This window comes from Scyliorhinus torazame, chromosome 13 (assembly GCF_047496885.1).
Source record: "Scyliorhinus torazame isolate Kashiwa2021f chromosome 13, sScyTor2.1, whole genome shotgun sequence".
NCBI classification, from domain to species: Eukaryota; Metazoa; Chordata; class Chondrichthyes; order Carcharhiniformes; family Scyliorhinidae; genus Scyliorhinus; species Scyliorhinus torazame.
The window spans coordinates 176,556,794-176,572,894 of NC_092719.1; the positions used below are offsets into that span (position 1 = coordinate 176,556,794).

Here is a 16,101-nt window from a genome sequence, read left to right on the forward strand (position 1 = left end):
AACCCTACCAACAGACAATTTAACTTGGCCAATCCACCTAACCTGCACATCTTTGGATTGTGGGAAGACACTGGAGCATCCGGAGGAAACCTATGCAAACAAAACGCCGACCAGTTAATCCTGCTGCTGAAAACTGGTCGGTTAAATGGCGGCCTCTTTAACAACTTCGGTGGCACAGTGGTTAACATTGCTGCCTCACAGCTCCAGGGTACAATTCCGGCCGTGCGTCACTGTCTGCGTAAAGTTTGCACAGCGTTTTGTCAATTGGAGTAAGGAATGGTCTTCTCCTTTCCTTTTGTTTGCGAGTTCAGTCGGAGCAACATTCCAGCGGAACCGGAAACGGCTCCTTCCAACATGGCCGCTGTGAACACACTCGCTCCGACCCCGTGACCGGAAGTAACCGGCAGAAGGCCGGAAACGGAAATAAATCGTGGTAAAATGGTGTACGTGTCTAACGGTGAGAAGGTGGTGGGGAGCTTCAGGGAAGGAGGGGGAGAGTGTGTTTGATGGGGTTGCGGCGGAATGTCTCTGATTGAGGGGGAGGGGGATAGTAAGTGTCGGTGTTTCAACTGATCCAGTGTTTTTCTCTCTCTGGGTTGTTTACCCGGGGGTTTCCTCGTCCCACTCCCCGGCCCGGGCCTCAGGCTGTTGATTAACCTGCTGTCATTCTGGTGCAGCCCCTTTCACCCACTCCCCAGGATGTGACCGAGGATCGGAGAGGAGGCAACAGCCGATGGGATCTGGATGAATAACGTGTTCAATGACCGGGGATACGCAACAATGCCGGACCGTTCTCGGCAGTTTAGAGCGGGCGGCTTTAACTCGTTTGACAACCCCGACGGTGCCGGCAACGGGCCGGATCTGCGCGGGGAGTATTTGTTCAGCGTGAATTCTTGGCCAAGATACTCTTCACCCTGATGAGATTTTTAGACATGGGGTCTTTCACGGGAGCAAACGACTACATCTCCGTTTAATATTTGTTCTGAGAAGTAGTGATCTCGATTTTATTCGGGGTCTGGGTGGGGCTGGTTCCTGGATTCTTTTAAATATCCAGGCTTGGACTGCTGCCAGCACCTGATGGGGATCACTTGCCTGTCGGGCAGATGGGCTGGAGCCCACTGCCAGGCACATGTGGGAATGATACCTGGCAGTCGGGTCAGTGATAAAGGGGGAAGTCGAGAGATGATCAGGCTTGAGCTGAGGGACACGCAAGTTTTTTTTTGTGGAACCGAGATGAGCTCTGCCCCTCGTCTACAGGGAAACTTTTTTTTTTAAAACAACTAAAACTTGCCTCACTGGCTTCATTTGTTTCTTATTTCGGCCCTTTGAAGATGTCTTGCCATCTATAATTTAGTGCCAGGTGGGAGGTTAAAATTTAAATGAGTGTTTTTGACAATGTGTGTGCAATTCTCTTAATACTACACTTAGACACTGCCATGGACAAGGATTGTATATTGTAACTTCAACACAAGCGCTGCAGATACCCACGAAAAATAGTTATGCCAATTTCCCTGAATATTTCATTGCTCCAAGTGTGTGATGGATAATCAGAAGATCCTTGCTAGAATTCATCCAGCTGGGTCATGTGCAATTCCTGGAATGGATATTGCATCCACAATTTGCTACTCAGGTGGTGGTACTAGCTGTGGTCTCCAGCTCACCTGCCTGACAGGCAAGTGATTCTTACCAGATTCTGGCAGCAGTCAAAGCCTGGATATTTAAGAAACTGGAAGCCAAATGATCTCTAAGCTTGGCCAAATGCAGCCAAGCTGAGATGTTCAACTGCCGTCTTAGATTAGTTTCTGTCTCAAGAAGCCAGCCTCCCCGAACAGGTGCCGGAATGTGGCGACTAAGGGCTTTTCACAGTAGCTTCATTTGAAGCATACTTGTGACAATAAGCGATTTTAATTTCATTTTCTGTTGGAAGTTTTACTTAATCTCATGCCAATCTTTTCACCAGCTAATTTCTTCCTCTTTAACAACCACCTTCTCGAGGGCAATTGGGGATGGGAAATGAATGCTGGTCTAGCCAGCGAAGCCACATCCCATGAATGGATAAAAAAATCAAGCTAATTATTGGTTAGGTAAACAGTTAAGGAGTCAACAATCAGTGCTTGCAGTTTTGTTTTCTATTTCCACTTTCCAACAAGATCCATTTAACATGTTAATTATTTAATTCCCATATTAATATTGGTAAATTTGGGTTCCTTCTATTTTGTCTATGTTCTGTATTGGACCTTTTTAACAGATTGGGAAATCTCCATTATGCTTATTTCTCTGATGGAACTGAAGATTTAGTGTTCAGCGACTGATTAATTCAGAGCTTTGTTTATTACTTGGTCTAGGGTTTTCAGTGTTTTGGCAATTGCATTCTGCGAATGTCTTTTTCTTGTGTAAATAGTGCAGTGGGCTGATTCATGTTAATTTGTACGGTTTGTGTTTTATCAGCCATGACTAAAATTGATATTTACCTATGCTAATCTTTAAAAAGTTTAAATTATCCCTACGCATTGAAAATATGGAAGCATGGATTCAGTAAATCTTGGAATTAAACATTGCTGTTTGTGCTTTATTAATTGAATCATTTCCACTTAACTTATTGGGGCAAAGGAAGAGAAAATAATTGGAATTTTCTAAATTACGTTACTGTAAAACATTAAAATGTTTGTGTTTCTGTATGCTTGTTTATTGCTGTAGTTACCAAACATTTAAAAATACCTTTTTTGAGACAAAATTAGGTCAGTGACATTGTGATCCCATCATTCCATAACATAAACGTTACAACCCATTTCAGAATGTAGTGGGAGGTAGCTTAACCACAGGTACCACATTCACTTGAACTGTAATAGTTTACTTGGATCATGGGTGCCGAGTTTTGTGTGCACGCATGAGACATTACATTCCCCCACATTCCTACAAGGTTACAATATATTTCTTTAAGTGTAATTTCCCTATACTGGTACCAGTATGTCTATCGTGAAAATGAATTATTGGTGTGATGCTAACACTTGAAATACACTAATATTTTGTATGTATTTAATTTCTCTCTCAATTTGCTTTCAAACCCTTGAACAGGGGAAAGTCTGCATCCTGCCTCCAAATGTTGCCAATATTCTCTGCATGTATCTGCTGGCTGGGGATGACGTACATTTACAAATGTTTCTCACGAATGACCTAAAGCATTATGGATCATGAAACAGAAATATAAAATATATATATAACATTGACCTTTGAGCTGTATTTTCCCCTAGCATTTAATCTTTTCGAGCTGGACATCCAAACTTGTGGTCAACAGGTCCTTCCTGGATGGAGTACTTAGCCTTTCCTATCCTAATGGAAGGTTGTTTCTATCAGTCTATGTAGAGAGATGTTCTAGGTCAATGTTAGCCATACATCTTCTGTAGATCATCAGTGCTTAATGTTGAAAAGATGAAAGGATATGGGAAAAAAAAGCTTACGGGTGATTTTGGTCATTAGGGCTTTGTGACACAGCTAGCTGAAAAATGGTCAAAGCTATGCCCATTCACGTAGATTGTAGTGGCATTACATTCTAGGATTAGAATTAGTCGTTGTTCGCTATGAGGCTTTAGAGGAACAGCATTTAGATGTTCATTCTATGATTCATTGTTCTGTACCGAGTAAAATGCATAAACTTCATATACTGTATTTCTTCCTTTTCAGGAGAAGTTGTGGATAGCAGGAGTCGGGCACCATGGAGTTTCTCATTAATAATTCAGTTTTTCTGGGGAATAGTGGAGTTTATTTCCTTTTTGTAAGTTTCAACCTGCATTTATTCTTAAGGATACAAAATGTTCTACCAATTAAAGCATTATAGGAAAGCACGATTGTTTCTGATTTAATGATCAAGAATTGTATTCCATATTTAGCTTTCGGACATTGGTCAACCCAGCTGGAGCTGAATATAAAAGAACTGGAAGTCAGTCATCCTGGGGTAGACCCGACGATGGAAGAGGGTAATTTGATGTTAAATGCAAGCGGGAGTTGTTTCTTTCAATAAATCTCCTTTTTCATTGTTCTTTTAAAGGTTCTCATTCTCCTCCAATTTTGTCTCCTTTCACCTGCTGTGCTGCAAATGGAAATTCAGCCAAGTGGTCATTTGTTATGTGGGGAAATCATTTATAGCTCAATCCAACCTGTTATTTGAACTATAGCACAAGACGGTATTAGAGGGTTTTGACTGTCGCCTCTTAATGCAGAAAGAAACATTTTTTATTTTTTTTTAAACAAATGCTATGGTAAATAGGACAAATAATTTTGTGCTTTTAAGATTTAATTTAAAGTTCAAATTAATATGCATTGCCCATGATGATACAAATTTTTATTTTCAAATGCATCAATTTAAAGAGCCTTTGTTGTAAGTCAAAATGTCAAATATTTTTGTTCAGTGTCAAAAGCCAATGAATTTACAACTTTGTTTAAAAAGCAAAGATAACATTCCATATATTGGCATCTGCCACAAAGTAAATGCTACCCATTTTCATGAAATAGGATTAAAAAAACATGGGCAGCACGGTGGCGCAGTAGTTAGCACTGCTACATCAAGGCGCCAAGGACCCGGGTTCGATCCTGGCCCTGGGTCATTGTCCATGTGGAGTTTGCACATTCTCCCCGTGACTGCGTGAGTCTCACCCCCGTAAACCAAAGATATGCAGGGTAGGTGGATTGGCCATATTTTCTTTATTAAAACAGTAAAAATATGTACAAGGCCAAATGGTACAAACACTAATTTTCTGGTGAGAAAAGGGTACCTTCCCCCCCAGTACCAATGTCCGGGGGGGGGGGGGGGCGTTAGGATACACTGATTACTAAAACAGATCACAGCACATTTCGACAAAAAACAAATGGTACAAGCACTAAACTTTGCACTGGAGAGACCAGATACTCTCGTCACTGTACCAACAGAAGGGAAAGGAAGAGGGTGTGGTGGGGAGAGAGGGGAAAGGAGGGTGCTGGGCCCAATAGGACACTGCCTGAACTACTACGGAGGCAGAAAAACAAAGAACCTTCAATTATGATGTGCCAGATTCTGGAAGTCCCCTCTGGGACTGTGAGGGGCGACACCGTGTCAGGCACGAGTGAGCCCTGCATCCCACTGCAGAGAGCCTCATGTGCAGCCTCTGCTCCTGACACTGGGCGGCTGACAGTCGCCCTCCGGGCTCGGATCCTCCACCAGCACTGAGTGCGGTGGGTGACACGGCCCACCAACTAACCCAGGGCCTATCTTGATCCTGCCACCGAGATCATCGACAGGTGGAATCTTCTCGGGCTTCTCCTGGAGTCCTGGGCCAGTGGGAGGCAGTGGTGCAGATGCGTGCTCTGCCCCTGCCGCCTGGTTACCGGAAGGCCCCGAAAATAACTGGAAACAGGTCCGGGATGGTGCCAGGTCCGGGATGGTGCCAGAGGTGCCCAAAGACAGCGGTTGGAACAGAGGGTCTTCCAAACTATAACCCGCTAAGAAGCAGGGGGTTATCGCTGACCCTCTCCCCTGAGAAATTGAACAGGTTCGGGGTGCTAAGTTGTACTGGGTGGAACGGGCCCTCTAGGGTCCTGTCCGACCCCGAAGCATCCTGCTCAGGGGATAGCGGCAGCTGCTGGGATTTCCTCACTATTCCCCCGCCTCCTTTCTTTCGGGGACTGGGCGTGAGATCTGTGGAAAAGAACCTGGAGTGACACCATTTGCAGGGGAGAGGGTCACACACCAGGGAAACCTCTATCTTTGGAGGCCCCTCCAGGCTGACTCCTTGTCCCTCAATGCTTCTCTCCAGAATTTGTGGCTGGGACAGAGCACCCTTTGGTTCGAGGACACGTGCCTCATTACTGCCACCCACAGGGGCCTGCGCAGAAGTGGCGCCGAGCCCGGCATCCGATGGCAAAACGTTACCGGGCTGAGGGTGTTGCTGGGTGATGGTGGGGTGAGGTGTGACGGCTGCACCCGAGTCAGGGGCACTGGGTCAGTGATGCTCAGAAGGATCCAAACCTGACCGTTGGCGAATCGCCCTGTTGGTCTTTCTCTCCGCATTCCAGCCACGTGGCTGTCCCCTCATCTCCAGGCCAGTGGAAGTAGAGGGGGTGGCGGCAGTGTTAGAGGAGGGGCAAGTTTTTCTAATATGCCCCACCTTCTTGCAGGCGTGGCAACGCACACCACCTGCGGACCAGAAGTTGCAGTAGGCTTTGTCCCCTAAAGGGATCTCAAAAGCCCCTTCCAGGACTTCCTCCTGGGCCAGGCAAACACAGACCTGGCACCGGAAGGAGAAAATATGCTTGAGAGTGGGGTCTGAGGCTGAGCGGGAGCGGTATCACCCCTGACCGTACCTCGCCCAGTTGATGGAGGTGGGTGAGGAGAGGATCCGTGGGAATAACAGGCGGGACGTTAGAGAGAATAACTCTCTTGGCAGTGGCCTCCAGCGATAGATCCCGCCCACTGTGAGCCATTTTTCCAGGGCGAGGTGGACTGCCCGCTCGGCTCTCAAAAAGAAGACCGCTTTGCCATACGCCTTGGAGGCTGCAACTATGGCCAAAGGGCCAACAATTTCGGCCAGCACAGGCGCAGGCCTCGATTGACATGGTGGGGTGGGTGCAGCACTTCACCCCAAGTTTTTGAGTTCTGAGGCGAAGCGGTGACCTAACCTCGGGAACAATGGGGAGGGTGGAGGCCCCCACTCGCCCATAGGTGGCTGTAGTGGACGCTACCACTGGTATAGGTGGCATTGTTGCCATCCCGGTCAGTGGTGGACGATGGGGGAGAAAGGGGAGAGAGAGAGTCGATGTAATCGGCAGATGAAAACAAAATAAAGTCAAGATGCACCAACCTCCTTCTCCTCTTCCAAGTGTTGCAGCAACCTCCTGTTTGCTGGGGGGCCTCAGGCCCTGGGGCTCTGTAGATGAAAGTCAGGAAACTGCAAATAGTCCCAGCTCCAAGAGCCCTGTGATGGAACAGGCAGCAAACAGTTCCAGAATTGCCCCTTAATTGGAAAAATTGAAGAAGAAAAAAACAATTCTTTAACAATTGTTGAATTTATTGACAGTCATTTGTAATTTATACTTTTTTTGCCAGGTGTACTAATTAGCGCTCTAAGTTGCAGATGTTGGAATACATCTAAAATATTAAAATAGATAAGGTAATGTCTTCCCATTAAGGTAAGGGACTTTGCACGGAAGGTTTGGAACGAGTTCCCCAGGGTACAAAGGTACACCTGTTGGAGCGACTGCTGCTTCCAGATGTGGAAGGGGAGGGCAGGACGGAGACATATATGGGAAGCTGGGAGAGCGAGCAGGTGGTGAAGATTCAGGATAAGTGGGAGGTCAGAAACTGGGGAGTATGGAGTGAGGTGCTACGAAGGGTAATTGCGACCTTGTGCGCAAGGATGAGCCTGATACAGTTTAAGATGATACACAGGTACATAGGACTCGGGCAAGAATGAGTGGGTTCTTCCAGGGAGTGGCAGATGAGTGTGAGAAGTGCGGGCTGGGATCAGCGAATCATGCGTGTCTGTTCTGGGACACGCCATAATCTGAAAAATGTCAGCCAATACAATTTTCTATGGATTCCCACCCCCCTCCCCCTGGCTTTCTGCCCCTGTACATTGTCCTGCCTAGTCTAAGAGTTTCTGTGGAATGCATCTTGCCTCGAGTGCTTCTGCTTTTCAATGTGGGTCTCTGGTTGTTGAGCAACAGCTTAATTATTTTTACACCTTGTAATTGCTTTTGTGTCATGAAACCTTCGCTAATGTAAAACTAAACCTACAGACGTGAAAGTGGCTTTGTTTCACACGAAGCATAATTGAAGTTTTAACCCTTTCTTGGCATTCAACTCAAATTAAGCTTAAACCTGTACCTTATTCCTGAAACACAATACAAATATAAATTGGGGCAGCACGGTAGCATTGTGGATAGCACAATTGCTTCACAGCTCCAGGGTCCCAGGTTCGATTCCGGCTTGGGTCACTGTCTGTGCGGAGTCTGCACATCCACCCCGTGTGTGCGTGGGTTTCCTCCGGGTGCTCCGGTTTCCTCCCACAGTCCAAAGATGTGCAGGTTAGGTGGATTGGCCATGATAAATTGCCCTTGGTGTCCAAAATTGTCCTTGGTGTTGGGTGGGGTTATGGGGATAGGGTGGAGGTGTTGACATTGGGTAGGCTGCTCTTTCCAAGAGCCGGTGCAGACTCGATGGGCTGAATGGCCTCCTTCTGCACTGTAAATTCTATGAAATTATTTAATATCTCTTTCCTAACTAACTGGTTGCAATGTTGTGACTAGTCAGTACATGCACTTCCCCTTTTGCCATCAGACTATGGGGAGACGGGTAGTGTAATTTAAAAATAAATTCAAGACGGTGGCAGTCTGATTTCCCTGAGCTGGGGAATCTAGAACATGATGCAGTCTCAGGATAAGGGGTTGATCATAAAGGACTGTGATGGAGAAAAGTTTCTTGACTCAGGATTGTGAATCTTTGTAATTGCCTATCCTGGATGCTCCATCATTGAATATAGTTAAGGCTAAGATGGACAATTTTTGGTCTTGGGAATCAAAGGATATGGAGAGCAGGGAGGAATGTGGAATTGAGGCAACCGATCAGCCATGATCGTATTGAATGGTGAAGCAGGCTCGAGGGGGTATAAGGTCACCTCCTGCTCCTATTTGTTATCTACATGGATTTTAGCAAGACCTTTGACGAGGTACCTTATGGTAGGTTGTTGCATAAGGTTAAATCTCAGGATGAGGTAGTCAGTTATATGGGGAAAATGGGTACAGAGACGTGGGCTTTCCAAGAGCCGGTACAGACTCGATGGGCCAAATGGCCTCCTTCACTGTAAATTCTATGAGAGGGATATGGGCCAAATGCTTAGTGGTTAAAAACTGGGCGGCATGGGCAAGTTGGGCCATAGGGCCTGTTTTCATGCTGCAAACCTCTTATGACTCTATTTCTGAATTCCCATGTTCAGTCTAGGCCCGTATGAATAACTGGGAGGGGGGGTTGCTTCACAAATTTGTGAGGAAAGTTCTGACTACAGATATTGTGTTCGACCTGGATTATTACCTGCAATAGGATTTCCTGTCCAAATGAACCTTTATTTAAATTCCTTGCATAACTGGATTTTTTTTATTTTTAAAAACAGCCCCCCAGGAGCTCCACGGAGAAAAATGGGTCGAATAAACCATGGTGGAGGAGGGCCTGCACCACCTCCAATGTCTGGGGGATGAGGAAGGTAAGATGTCTGTTTCTAAACAAGAATATGTTCACAATTAATATTCTAAAGTTTGGTATGTAAAGTGATTATTTGCTGATGAGTTCAGGTCACTTATTTTTGTAATGTTTCATCCTTATTGCAAAGCAAATAGAATAATTATGGCAGACATGCGTATAATTCCACAAAGCACTGTTTTGTCTTGGCTTGTAAACAAAGCAAGTTGGCTAAGTTACTCATTATAAGGGAATTTGACTTAGTTGGTCATTCTTTGATTTTTTTTAATGGGATTTTAAATTTTGTTTTTATTTGTTCATGGTATGTGGGCATCACTGACGAGGCCAGAATTTATTGCTCATTATTACCCATGACAAGGTGCCTTCTTGAACCACTTAAGTCCGTGTGGTGTGGGTGCACCCAATGTTGTTAGGGATGGGGGATCCAGGATTTTGACCGAGCTACAGTAAAGGAAAGGCAATATAGTCAGCCTACAGTGTAACTTGGAGGTAATAGTGTGACATATGTCAGCTGCCCTTGTTCTTTTAAGTGGTAGAAATCATGGAAGATGCTCTTGGTGAGTTGCTGCAGTAGATCATGAAAATGGTACACATGCTGTCATTGGCACCAGTGGTGAACAGAGTAAATGTTTTAAGTTGATGAATGGGTTGTCATTCAAGAGGGCTGCTTTGTCTTGGGTGGTGTTGAGCTTCGAGTGTTGTGGAGTTGCTTGTACAGACATGTGGAATATACCATCACACTCCTGACCTGTGCCTTGTAGATGATGGACACGCTTTGGGGAGTCAGGAGACTAGTTACTTGCCACTGAAATCCCAGCCTCTTGTAGCCACGATGTCTATATGATCCAGTTCAGTTTCTCATCAATGGTAGCCTTCAGATGTTGGTGGATAAACCAGTAATGGTAATGCCATTGAATATCATGGGGAGATGGTTAGATTCTCTCTTGTTGAAGACAGTCTGACATTTGGTTGGCTTTAATGTTACTTGTCACTTAACCCAAGACTAAATGTTGTTCACATCTCATTGTTTCCTTTATCTGAGGAATTATGAGATTGAACATTTGCAATCATCAGTAAACATCCTGACTTTTTTTATCTATCTTAAGGCGGGACGGTCGCAGAATGAAGCTTCAGGAATTTCATACTGCAGTTGTCCATTTCTCCATTAAACTCTGCTTTAGCCATCAGACTCTATGTTGATTTGTCAGCATGATCAGCGATGCACTTGTAATTGTTCAGTCTGTGCTAAACAATACTCCAATTCAGTTTGGAGAATTCCAACTGCAGAACCACACTTTACTATTCCATGTTGTTTCTCTTCCCATACCAGAGTGGTTTTTTTCTCCTGGAACAGGTCACAAGCTGTCATCTGAGGCTTGAGGGGTGCCACTCCACACGAAACATGGCTGACCAGGAGTCTCCCACTCTTACCACCTGCCATTGGTGTGTGTTGGAAGGATTTTGCAACATGATACTTAAGCTGTTGGCTGCATTATGAATGCATTTCCCTTGGCCATCAAGTCCTGGGGTGGGACTCTACCCTGGAGCTTCAGGCTTGGGCAGGGACACTACTGACCGCATCACAAGACCTCCACTTACTATTCTATGGCAGTGTTTTATACAAACTTAATTTGAGATGCAATTATTAAGATAAGTAATGGATATATTTTGTAAAACTTATTTCCAGGTAAATGCCTGTTTTCCAAAGCAGGCACTTGGACGTGCATTCATAAGGTGATGTGCAAGAACATGGGAAAGATCAGGTGTCACTGATGTGAATGTAATTGTCCACCCAGAAGAGTTGCTCAAGTGTTAAATACACTGATTAATGATGTTGTGCTGGGAATACCTGAATTTAAAGGCACTGGCACAATGGAAATGCAACCGTGCAATATCTTGTGTTTAATAAAATTGACTTTGCAAGCATTCCTCTCAACCTATGTTGAATAATCCTATATTGAACTTTTTGTTCTTCAAGTCTAAGCATTGGTAAATTATTTTGAATGTTTTGCTTTGTGGACTAAAAATGCTCATTTTGAATGGTGCAACAGAAACACCTGATATCACACCAATATTTTTCTTAGCAATATATCGAATATGTGTAATCTTACAATTATGCTTAATGGTCTCCCAAGTCAAACTGTTGAGAAATTCACAGAAGTAATATCATTTTGCTTGGCCACAGGTTGGCAAGAAGAAAGTCCTAGAAACCTTTTCTTTATATAGAAGTACTACTGGAGTTTAATCTGCGATACATCTTACTAGTTCAGAGATATCTTTCCTGCTAGGATACTTTATGTCCAATGAGAATAGTCACCAGCTGTGTTTTGTTCGGTAACCAACAAGCATTTAATTGTGTCTTCTCTTGGCAAAGATAAGTGAATCTGCTTCTTAAAGAGCATGGTGAACTGCACAACTTATAAATGTCAAGTAGAATCATGGATAAGATGCACATAATTTCCAGTTCAACACCGATTCCATTAGTTTGTCATGCAGAACTTCAGAAGTAACTATCTTTCTGTAACTCAGCTGAGGAAACCATCACGCACATAATTACCTAACAATGAGAAAGCCTTTATATTTATATTGGTCAAGAAAGTGGGATGGACCTTAAGACAGCTCCTGTTCTAAACATAAGTACAGTATTGTACATTTTAATAATAATGGATACTTATGTAGAGCTTTGCTAAGGGATATGCCTACTTTAGGAAAAGTACGCCACTCAGCCTCGAGTATGTTCCACTATGATATTTGATCACGGCTGAACCATTTACCCACCTTTCCTCCATCTCAATTGATACGTTAATCATTGACTTTCAATTAATCTATCATCCATGGTCTTTGGCAAGAGTGGAGAAAAATGCTTCCTGATATCATGCCAAACTGGCCTCATTTGTGGTGTGACGTTAATGGAATAATTACGGTAGATTCTGACCACCTTATTTTTACGGTTGTCATCAACGAGATAACTTTTTTTTTTGTTCAGTAGCTTTTCCTGGATTTCTTACAGTTCAAAATAAAAGTTTGGATCATGTAAAATTCCAGCAAGAGTCTGGAGGAGGAGGAGGAACAAATAATGCATATATTTGAGATGTCCTGTTTTTCTCACCTCTGAGACTTCCCTTGCTTTATTTTACCCTGGTAGACAGGAGATCAACAATAGCTATGACCTCGCAAGTGTTTATCCTTGGCTCCTTGTCTTTTTATCAAAATCATTGCCTAAATTAAATTAGCTTCCAAATACAAGGTAACAATATCCAGTTCTACCTCTCATCCCTCAATTACCTCTGGATGAGCAGCAATATCCGCAAGTTGAACTTTGGGAGGACTAAATCCATTGTATTTAGACCCGCCACTAATTTCATTCCCTTCCCCATCATGGTCTCAGGTCAAACCAATGCTGGTATTTTGATGACCTATTTCCCTGAGCTCTCGACTCTTCCATATGTTCTTGATCAAAAAGACTGCTTTTAGAATGTTTTTAAGTGACTTAAATGATTTTGGGTAGCCCAGCATGCTTTGCTTTAGCAATTTAGCCAGGCATGAAATGTGGAGGAGAGGGATCGTTAAATCTTGCCTCGGTCCATGAACAAAGACAGATTAATAAATTCTCATTCTTGGGTCAAGAAATGGTATATTACAGAGATAAGGTGGCAGTTGCTAAAACACCACATGCCATAGTAAAAGATAACGCTGAGATCCTGCTAAATTGAAAACCAACACCGATTTGGCCAACACATTTAAAGTAACAGTGATTGTAGAACAGAGGAGGAAGCCGAAAGATTAGAAGTGATTAACACTTCTACTTCAATTCACTGCATCAGCAAATGTGCACCTATATTGTGTTGTGTGTGGGTGCAGCCTGAAGTAGCTGAATAATACAAGATAGCTCTTGATTGAGACAGGTGGAAGTACATTCACCTTGATTGTGACCCATGGAAGTTACAAATCTAATCATCTTGAACAATACTTTGTAGATGAAACAGGTTGTATTAATTACTCACCGATTAATGTAACACACTGGAACAGTTGTACAAAGCCGTTATTGTCAACAAGTTTTGTTTAAAGTCAGTCAAACCTGTATGACAGAGGATATTTTTCAAGACAAACGACCCTTTCATTCAACCAGCATAGTAAACTATTTCCATCTACGTAACCCTTTGCTTCTATCCCTACCTTAGCTCATCACGTGCTGCAGCAATCACCTGTTTTCGATGTGCTCACTGACACTTGTTCCCACAATTCAAAATTTTTGTGTATTTAATTCCTCATGGTTTAAAGGGATCCTTACAGATGTGCAACCACCTCCATTCCTACAATACTCTTAAGAACTCGTCATTTCTCTGTTTTGCCTGCTGTGCTTTTACTCTTTGCCCCAGCTATGTTTACAGCCACCAAGGAATTTCCTTCCCAATTATAAGATTTATGGCCCGAGTTTAAACCCCACCTTTTAGACTAACCTTTTTATCTTGGCATTCATTGTACCTCTCTGGAGAGCCCAGAATGTTTTTTCTATGTTAGAAGCACTGAGTGTTGTACTGTATATTAAATGTAAATAAACTGAACATTATTTTAGCCTGTTTTGATCTGGTTTAGTATGATTTTCACAATTCAAAAACAATGCAGGAATTATGTAATTTACCATGAGGCTTAATTGTTGGGTCCATAATTTACCAAATGTAGTAAGCAAATGTTGCGTGGCCATCTATCAGTAATACACTTATTAAAACCATTGTAATACTTTAAAAGTTTGAGCTACAAAGCCTGTGGCAAATTTAGTTTCCTTTATTCCATCAACAAATGGAGTGCCCCGATCTTCCATACGTTATCCGGGACTGGTAAATCCTCTTACATGTTTCTCTTGCTCTGGAAAGAAAGCGATAGCATGCACTCCATGGAGGTGGGACTGTTGCACTGTAAAGGGTGAGCGTCTCCCATTAGGTCCACATTGCCAATTGTTTTAAATATACCTTTCATTACAACTACAAATGTTAGTTAAGCCATCTGGCTTTCTTACTTTTCACAAACAGAAAGCAAGAATAAAACATTGGCAAATTGCATACACATTAGAAATAATGACTAGAGAATCAGTTAAGACAAAATGTGCCATAACTACATTTATTGTGATAATGGATACCACAGGTATGCAGCACAAAAACACACATACATTTGATTTGTCAAGCATTTACAATTCTGAACCTAGATTTGCACAGAGAGCAGGCAGCAACTGCATAGACTAAAGAGTGGACAGGAGCAGCACAGAGGTGGGGTGGGGGCACTGCCACATGATCTACAGACACAAGAGCAGCACTAACACAGGAGCGACAAACACATACGCAGAGCAGCAATGCCACAGGACCTACAGACCGACACGCAAGGGAACAGCACGGCCACAGGATCTAGATTACACACTGGGGAGCACGGCCAGAGGCGCGCACACGGGGAGAAGTGCTGCCGCAGGATCTATAGACACACAGTGGGATCAGCACTGTCACATGATCAACAGACCGACACACAAGGGGGAGCAGCACTTAAACCTAGTGTGTATAAGACATCTTCCAGGATCTACAGGCACACACTTGGGGGAGCAGCACTTCCACAGGATCGACCGATACACACATGGAGCGGCCCTGCCACTATCTACAGACACGGGGAGCTGCACTGCACAGGTCAACAGACACACACACACACACACACAGGGGGAGCAGCGGTGCCACATGTTCTACAGACACACAGGGTGCAGCTCTGACACAGGTTCTACCAATACACACAGGGGAACAGTAACTGCAACAGAAGTAACAGACACAAACATAGGGGGAGCAGCACTGCCACAGGATCTACAGACATACACACAGGGAGCAGCACTGCCACAGGATCTACAGACACACACACACAGGAGCAGCACTGCCACAGGATCTACGGACACACACAGGAGCAGCACTACCACAGGATCTACAGACACACACACGGGAGCAGCACTGCCACAGGATTACAGACACACGGGGGGGGGGGGGGGGGGCAGCACTGCCACACGATCTACAGACATACACACAGGAGCAGGACTGCCACAGGATCTACGGACACACACAGGAGCAGCACTGCCACAGGTTCTACAGACACACACAGGGGGACCAGCACTGCCACAGGATCTAGACAGATAGGGGGAGAAGCACTGCCACAGGATTCCAGACACACATAGGAGCAGCACTGCCATAGGACCTACAGACAGAGGGGGTGCAGCACTGACACAGGATCGACACATGGGGGAAAACACTGCCACAGGACCTACAGATACACACAGGAGGAGCAGCACTGCCACAGGTTCTACAGACACACACAGGGAGCAGCAATGCCACAGGATCTACAGACACACAGGAGGAGCAGCAATGCACAGGATCTACAGACACACAGGAGGAGCAGCACTGCCACAGGATCGACAGACACACGGGGGAAAACACTGCCACAGGACCTACAGACACACACAGGAGGAGCAGCACTGCCACAGGTTCTACAGACACACACAGGGAGCAGCACTGCCACAGGACCTACAGATACACTGGGTGCAGCACTGACACAGGATCGACAGACACACGGGGGAAAACACTGCCACAGGATCTACAGACACACACTGGAGGAGCAGCACTGCCACAGGATCTACAGACACACAGGGAGCAGCAGTGCCACATGATCTAGACACACAGGGGGAGCAGCACTGCCACAGGATCTACAGACACACACAGGAGGAGCAGCACTGCCACAGGATCTACAGACACACACAGGAGCAGCACTGCCATAGGATCTAGACACACAGGGGGAGCGGCACTGTCACAGGATCTACAGACACACACAGGGAGCAGCACTGCCACAGGATCTAGACA

At 44.6% G+C, this 16,101-nt stretch overlaps 1 protein-coding gene across 2 annotated transcripts; it reads left to right on the plus strand.

Annotated features, from left to right (window-relative positions):
* The first annotated feature begins 338 nt into the window (after positions 1-338).
* Positions 339-9,231, plus strand: selenok (selenoprotein K). Of its 2 annotated transcripts, none has more exons than XM_072472482.1 (4): positions 339-457; positions 3,682-3,772; positions 3,888-3,974; positions 9,138-9,222. In XM_072472482.1, the coding sequence occupies exons 1-4, from the start codon at positions 439-441 to the stop codon at positions 9,220-9,222; spliced, it is 282 nt and encodes a 93-aa protein (XP_072328583.1). In that variant the 5' UTR covers positions 339-438. The 2 variants fall into 2 exon arrangements, with proteins under 2 accessions (XP_072328583.1, XP_072328582.1); XM_072472481.1 differs by having other exon boundaries at positions 340-457; positions 9,138-9,231.
* The last annotated feature ends 6,870 nt before the right edge of the window (positions 9,232-16,101 follow it).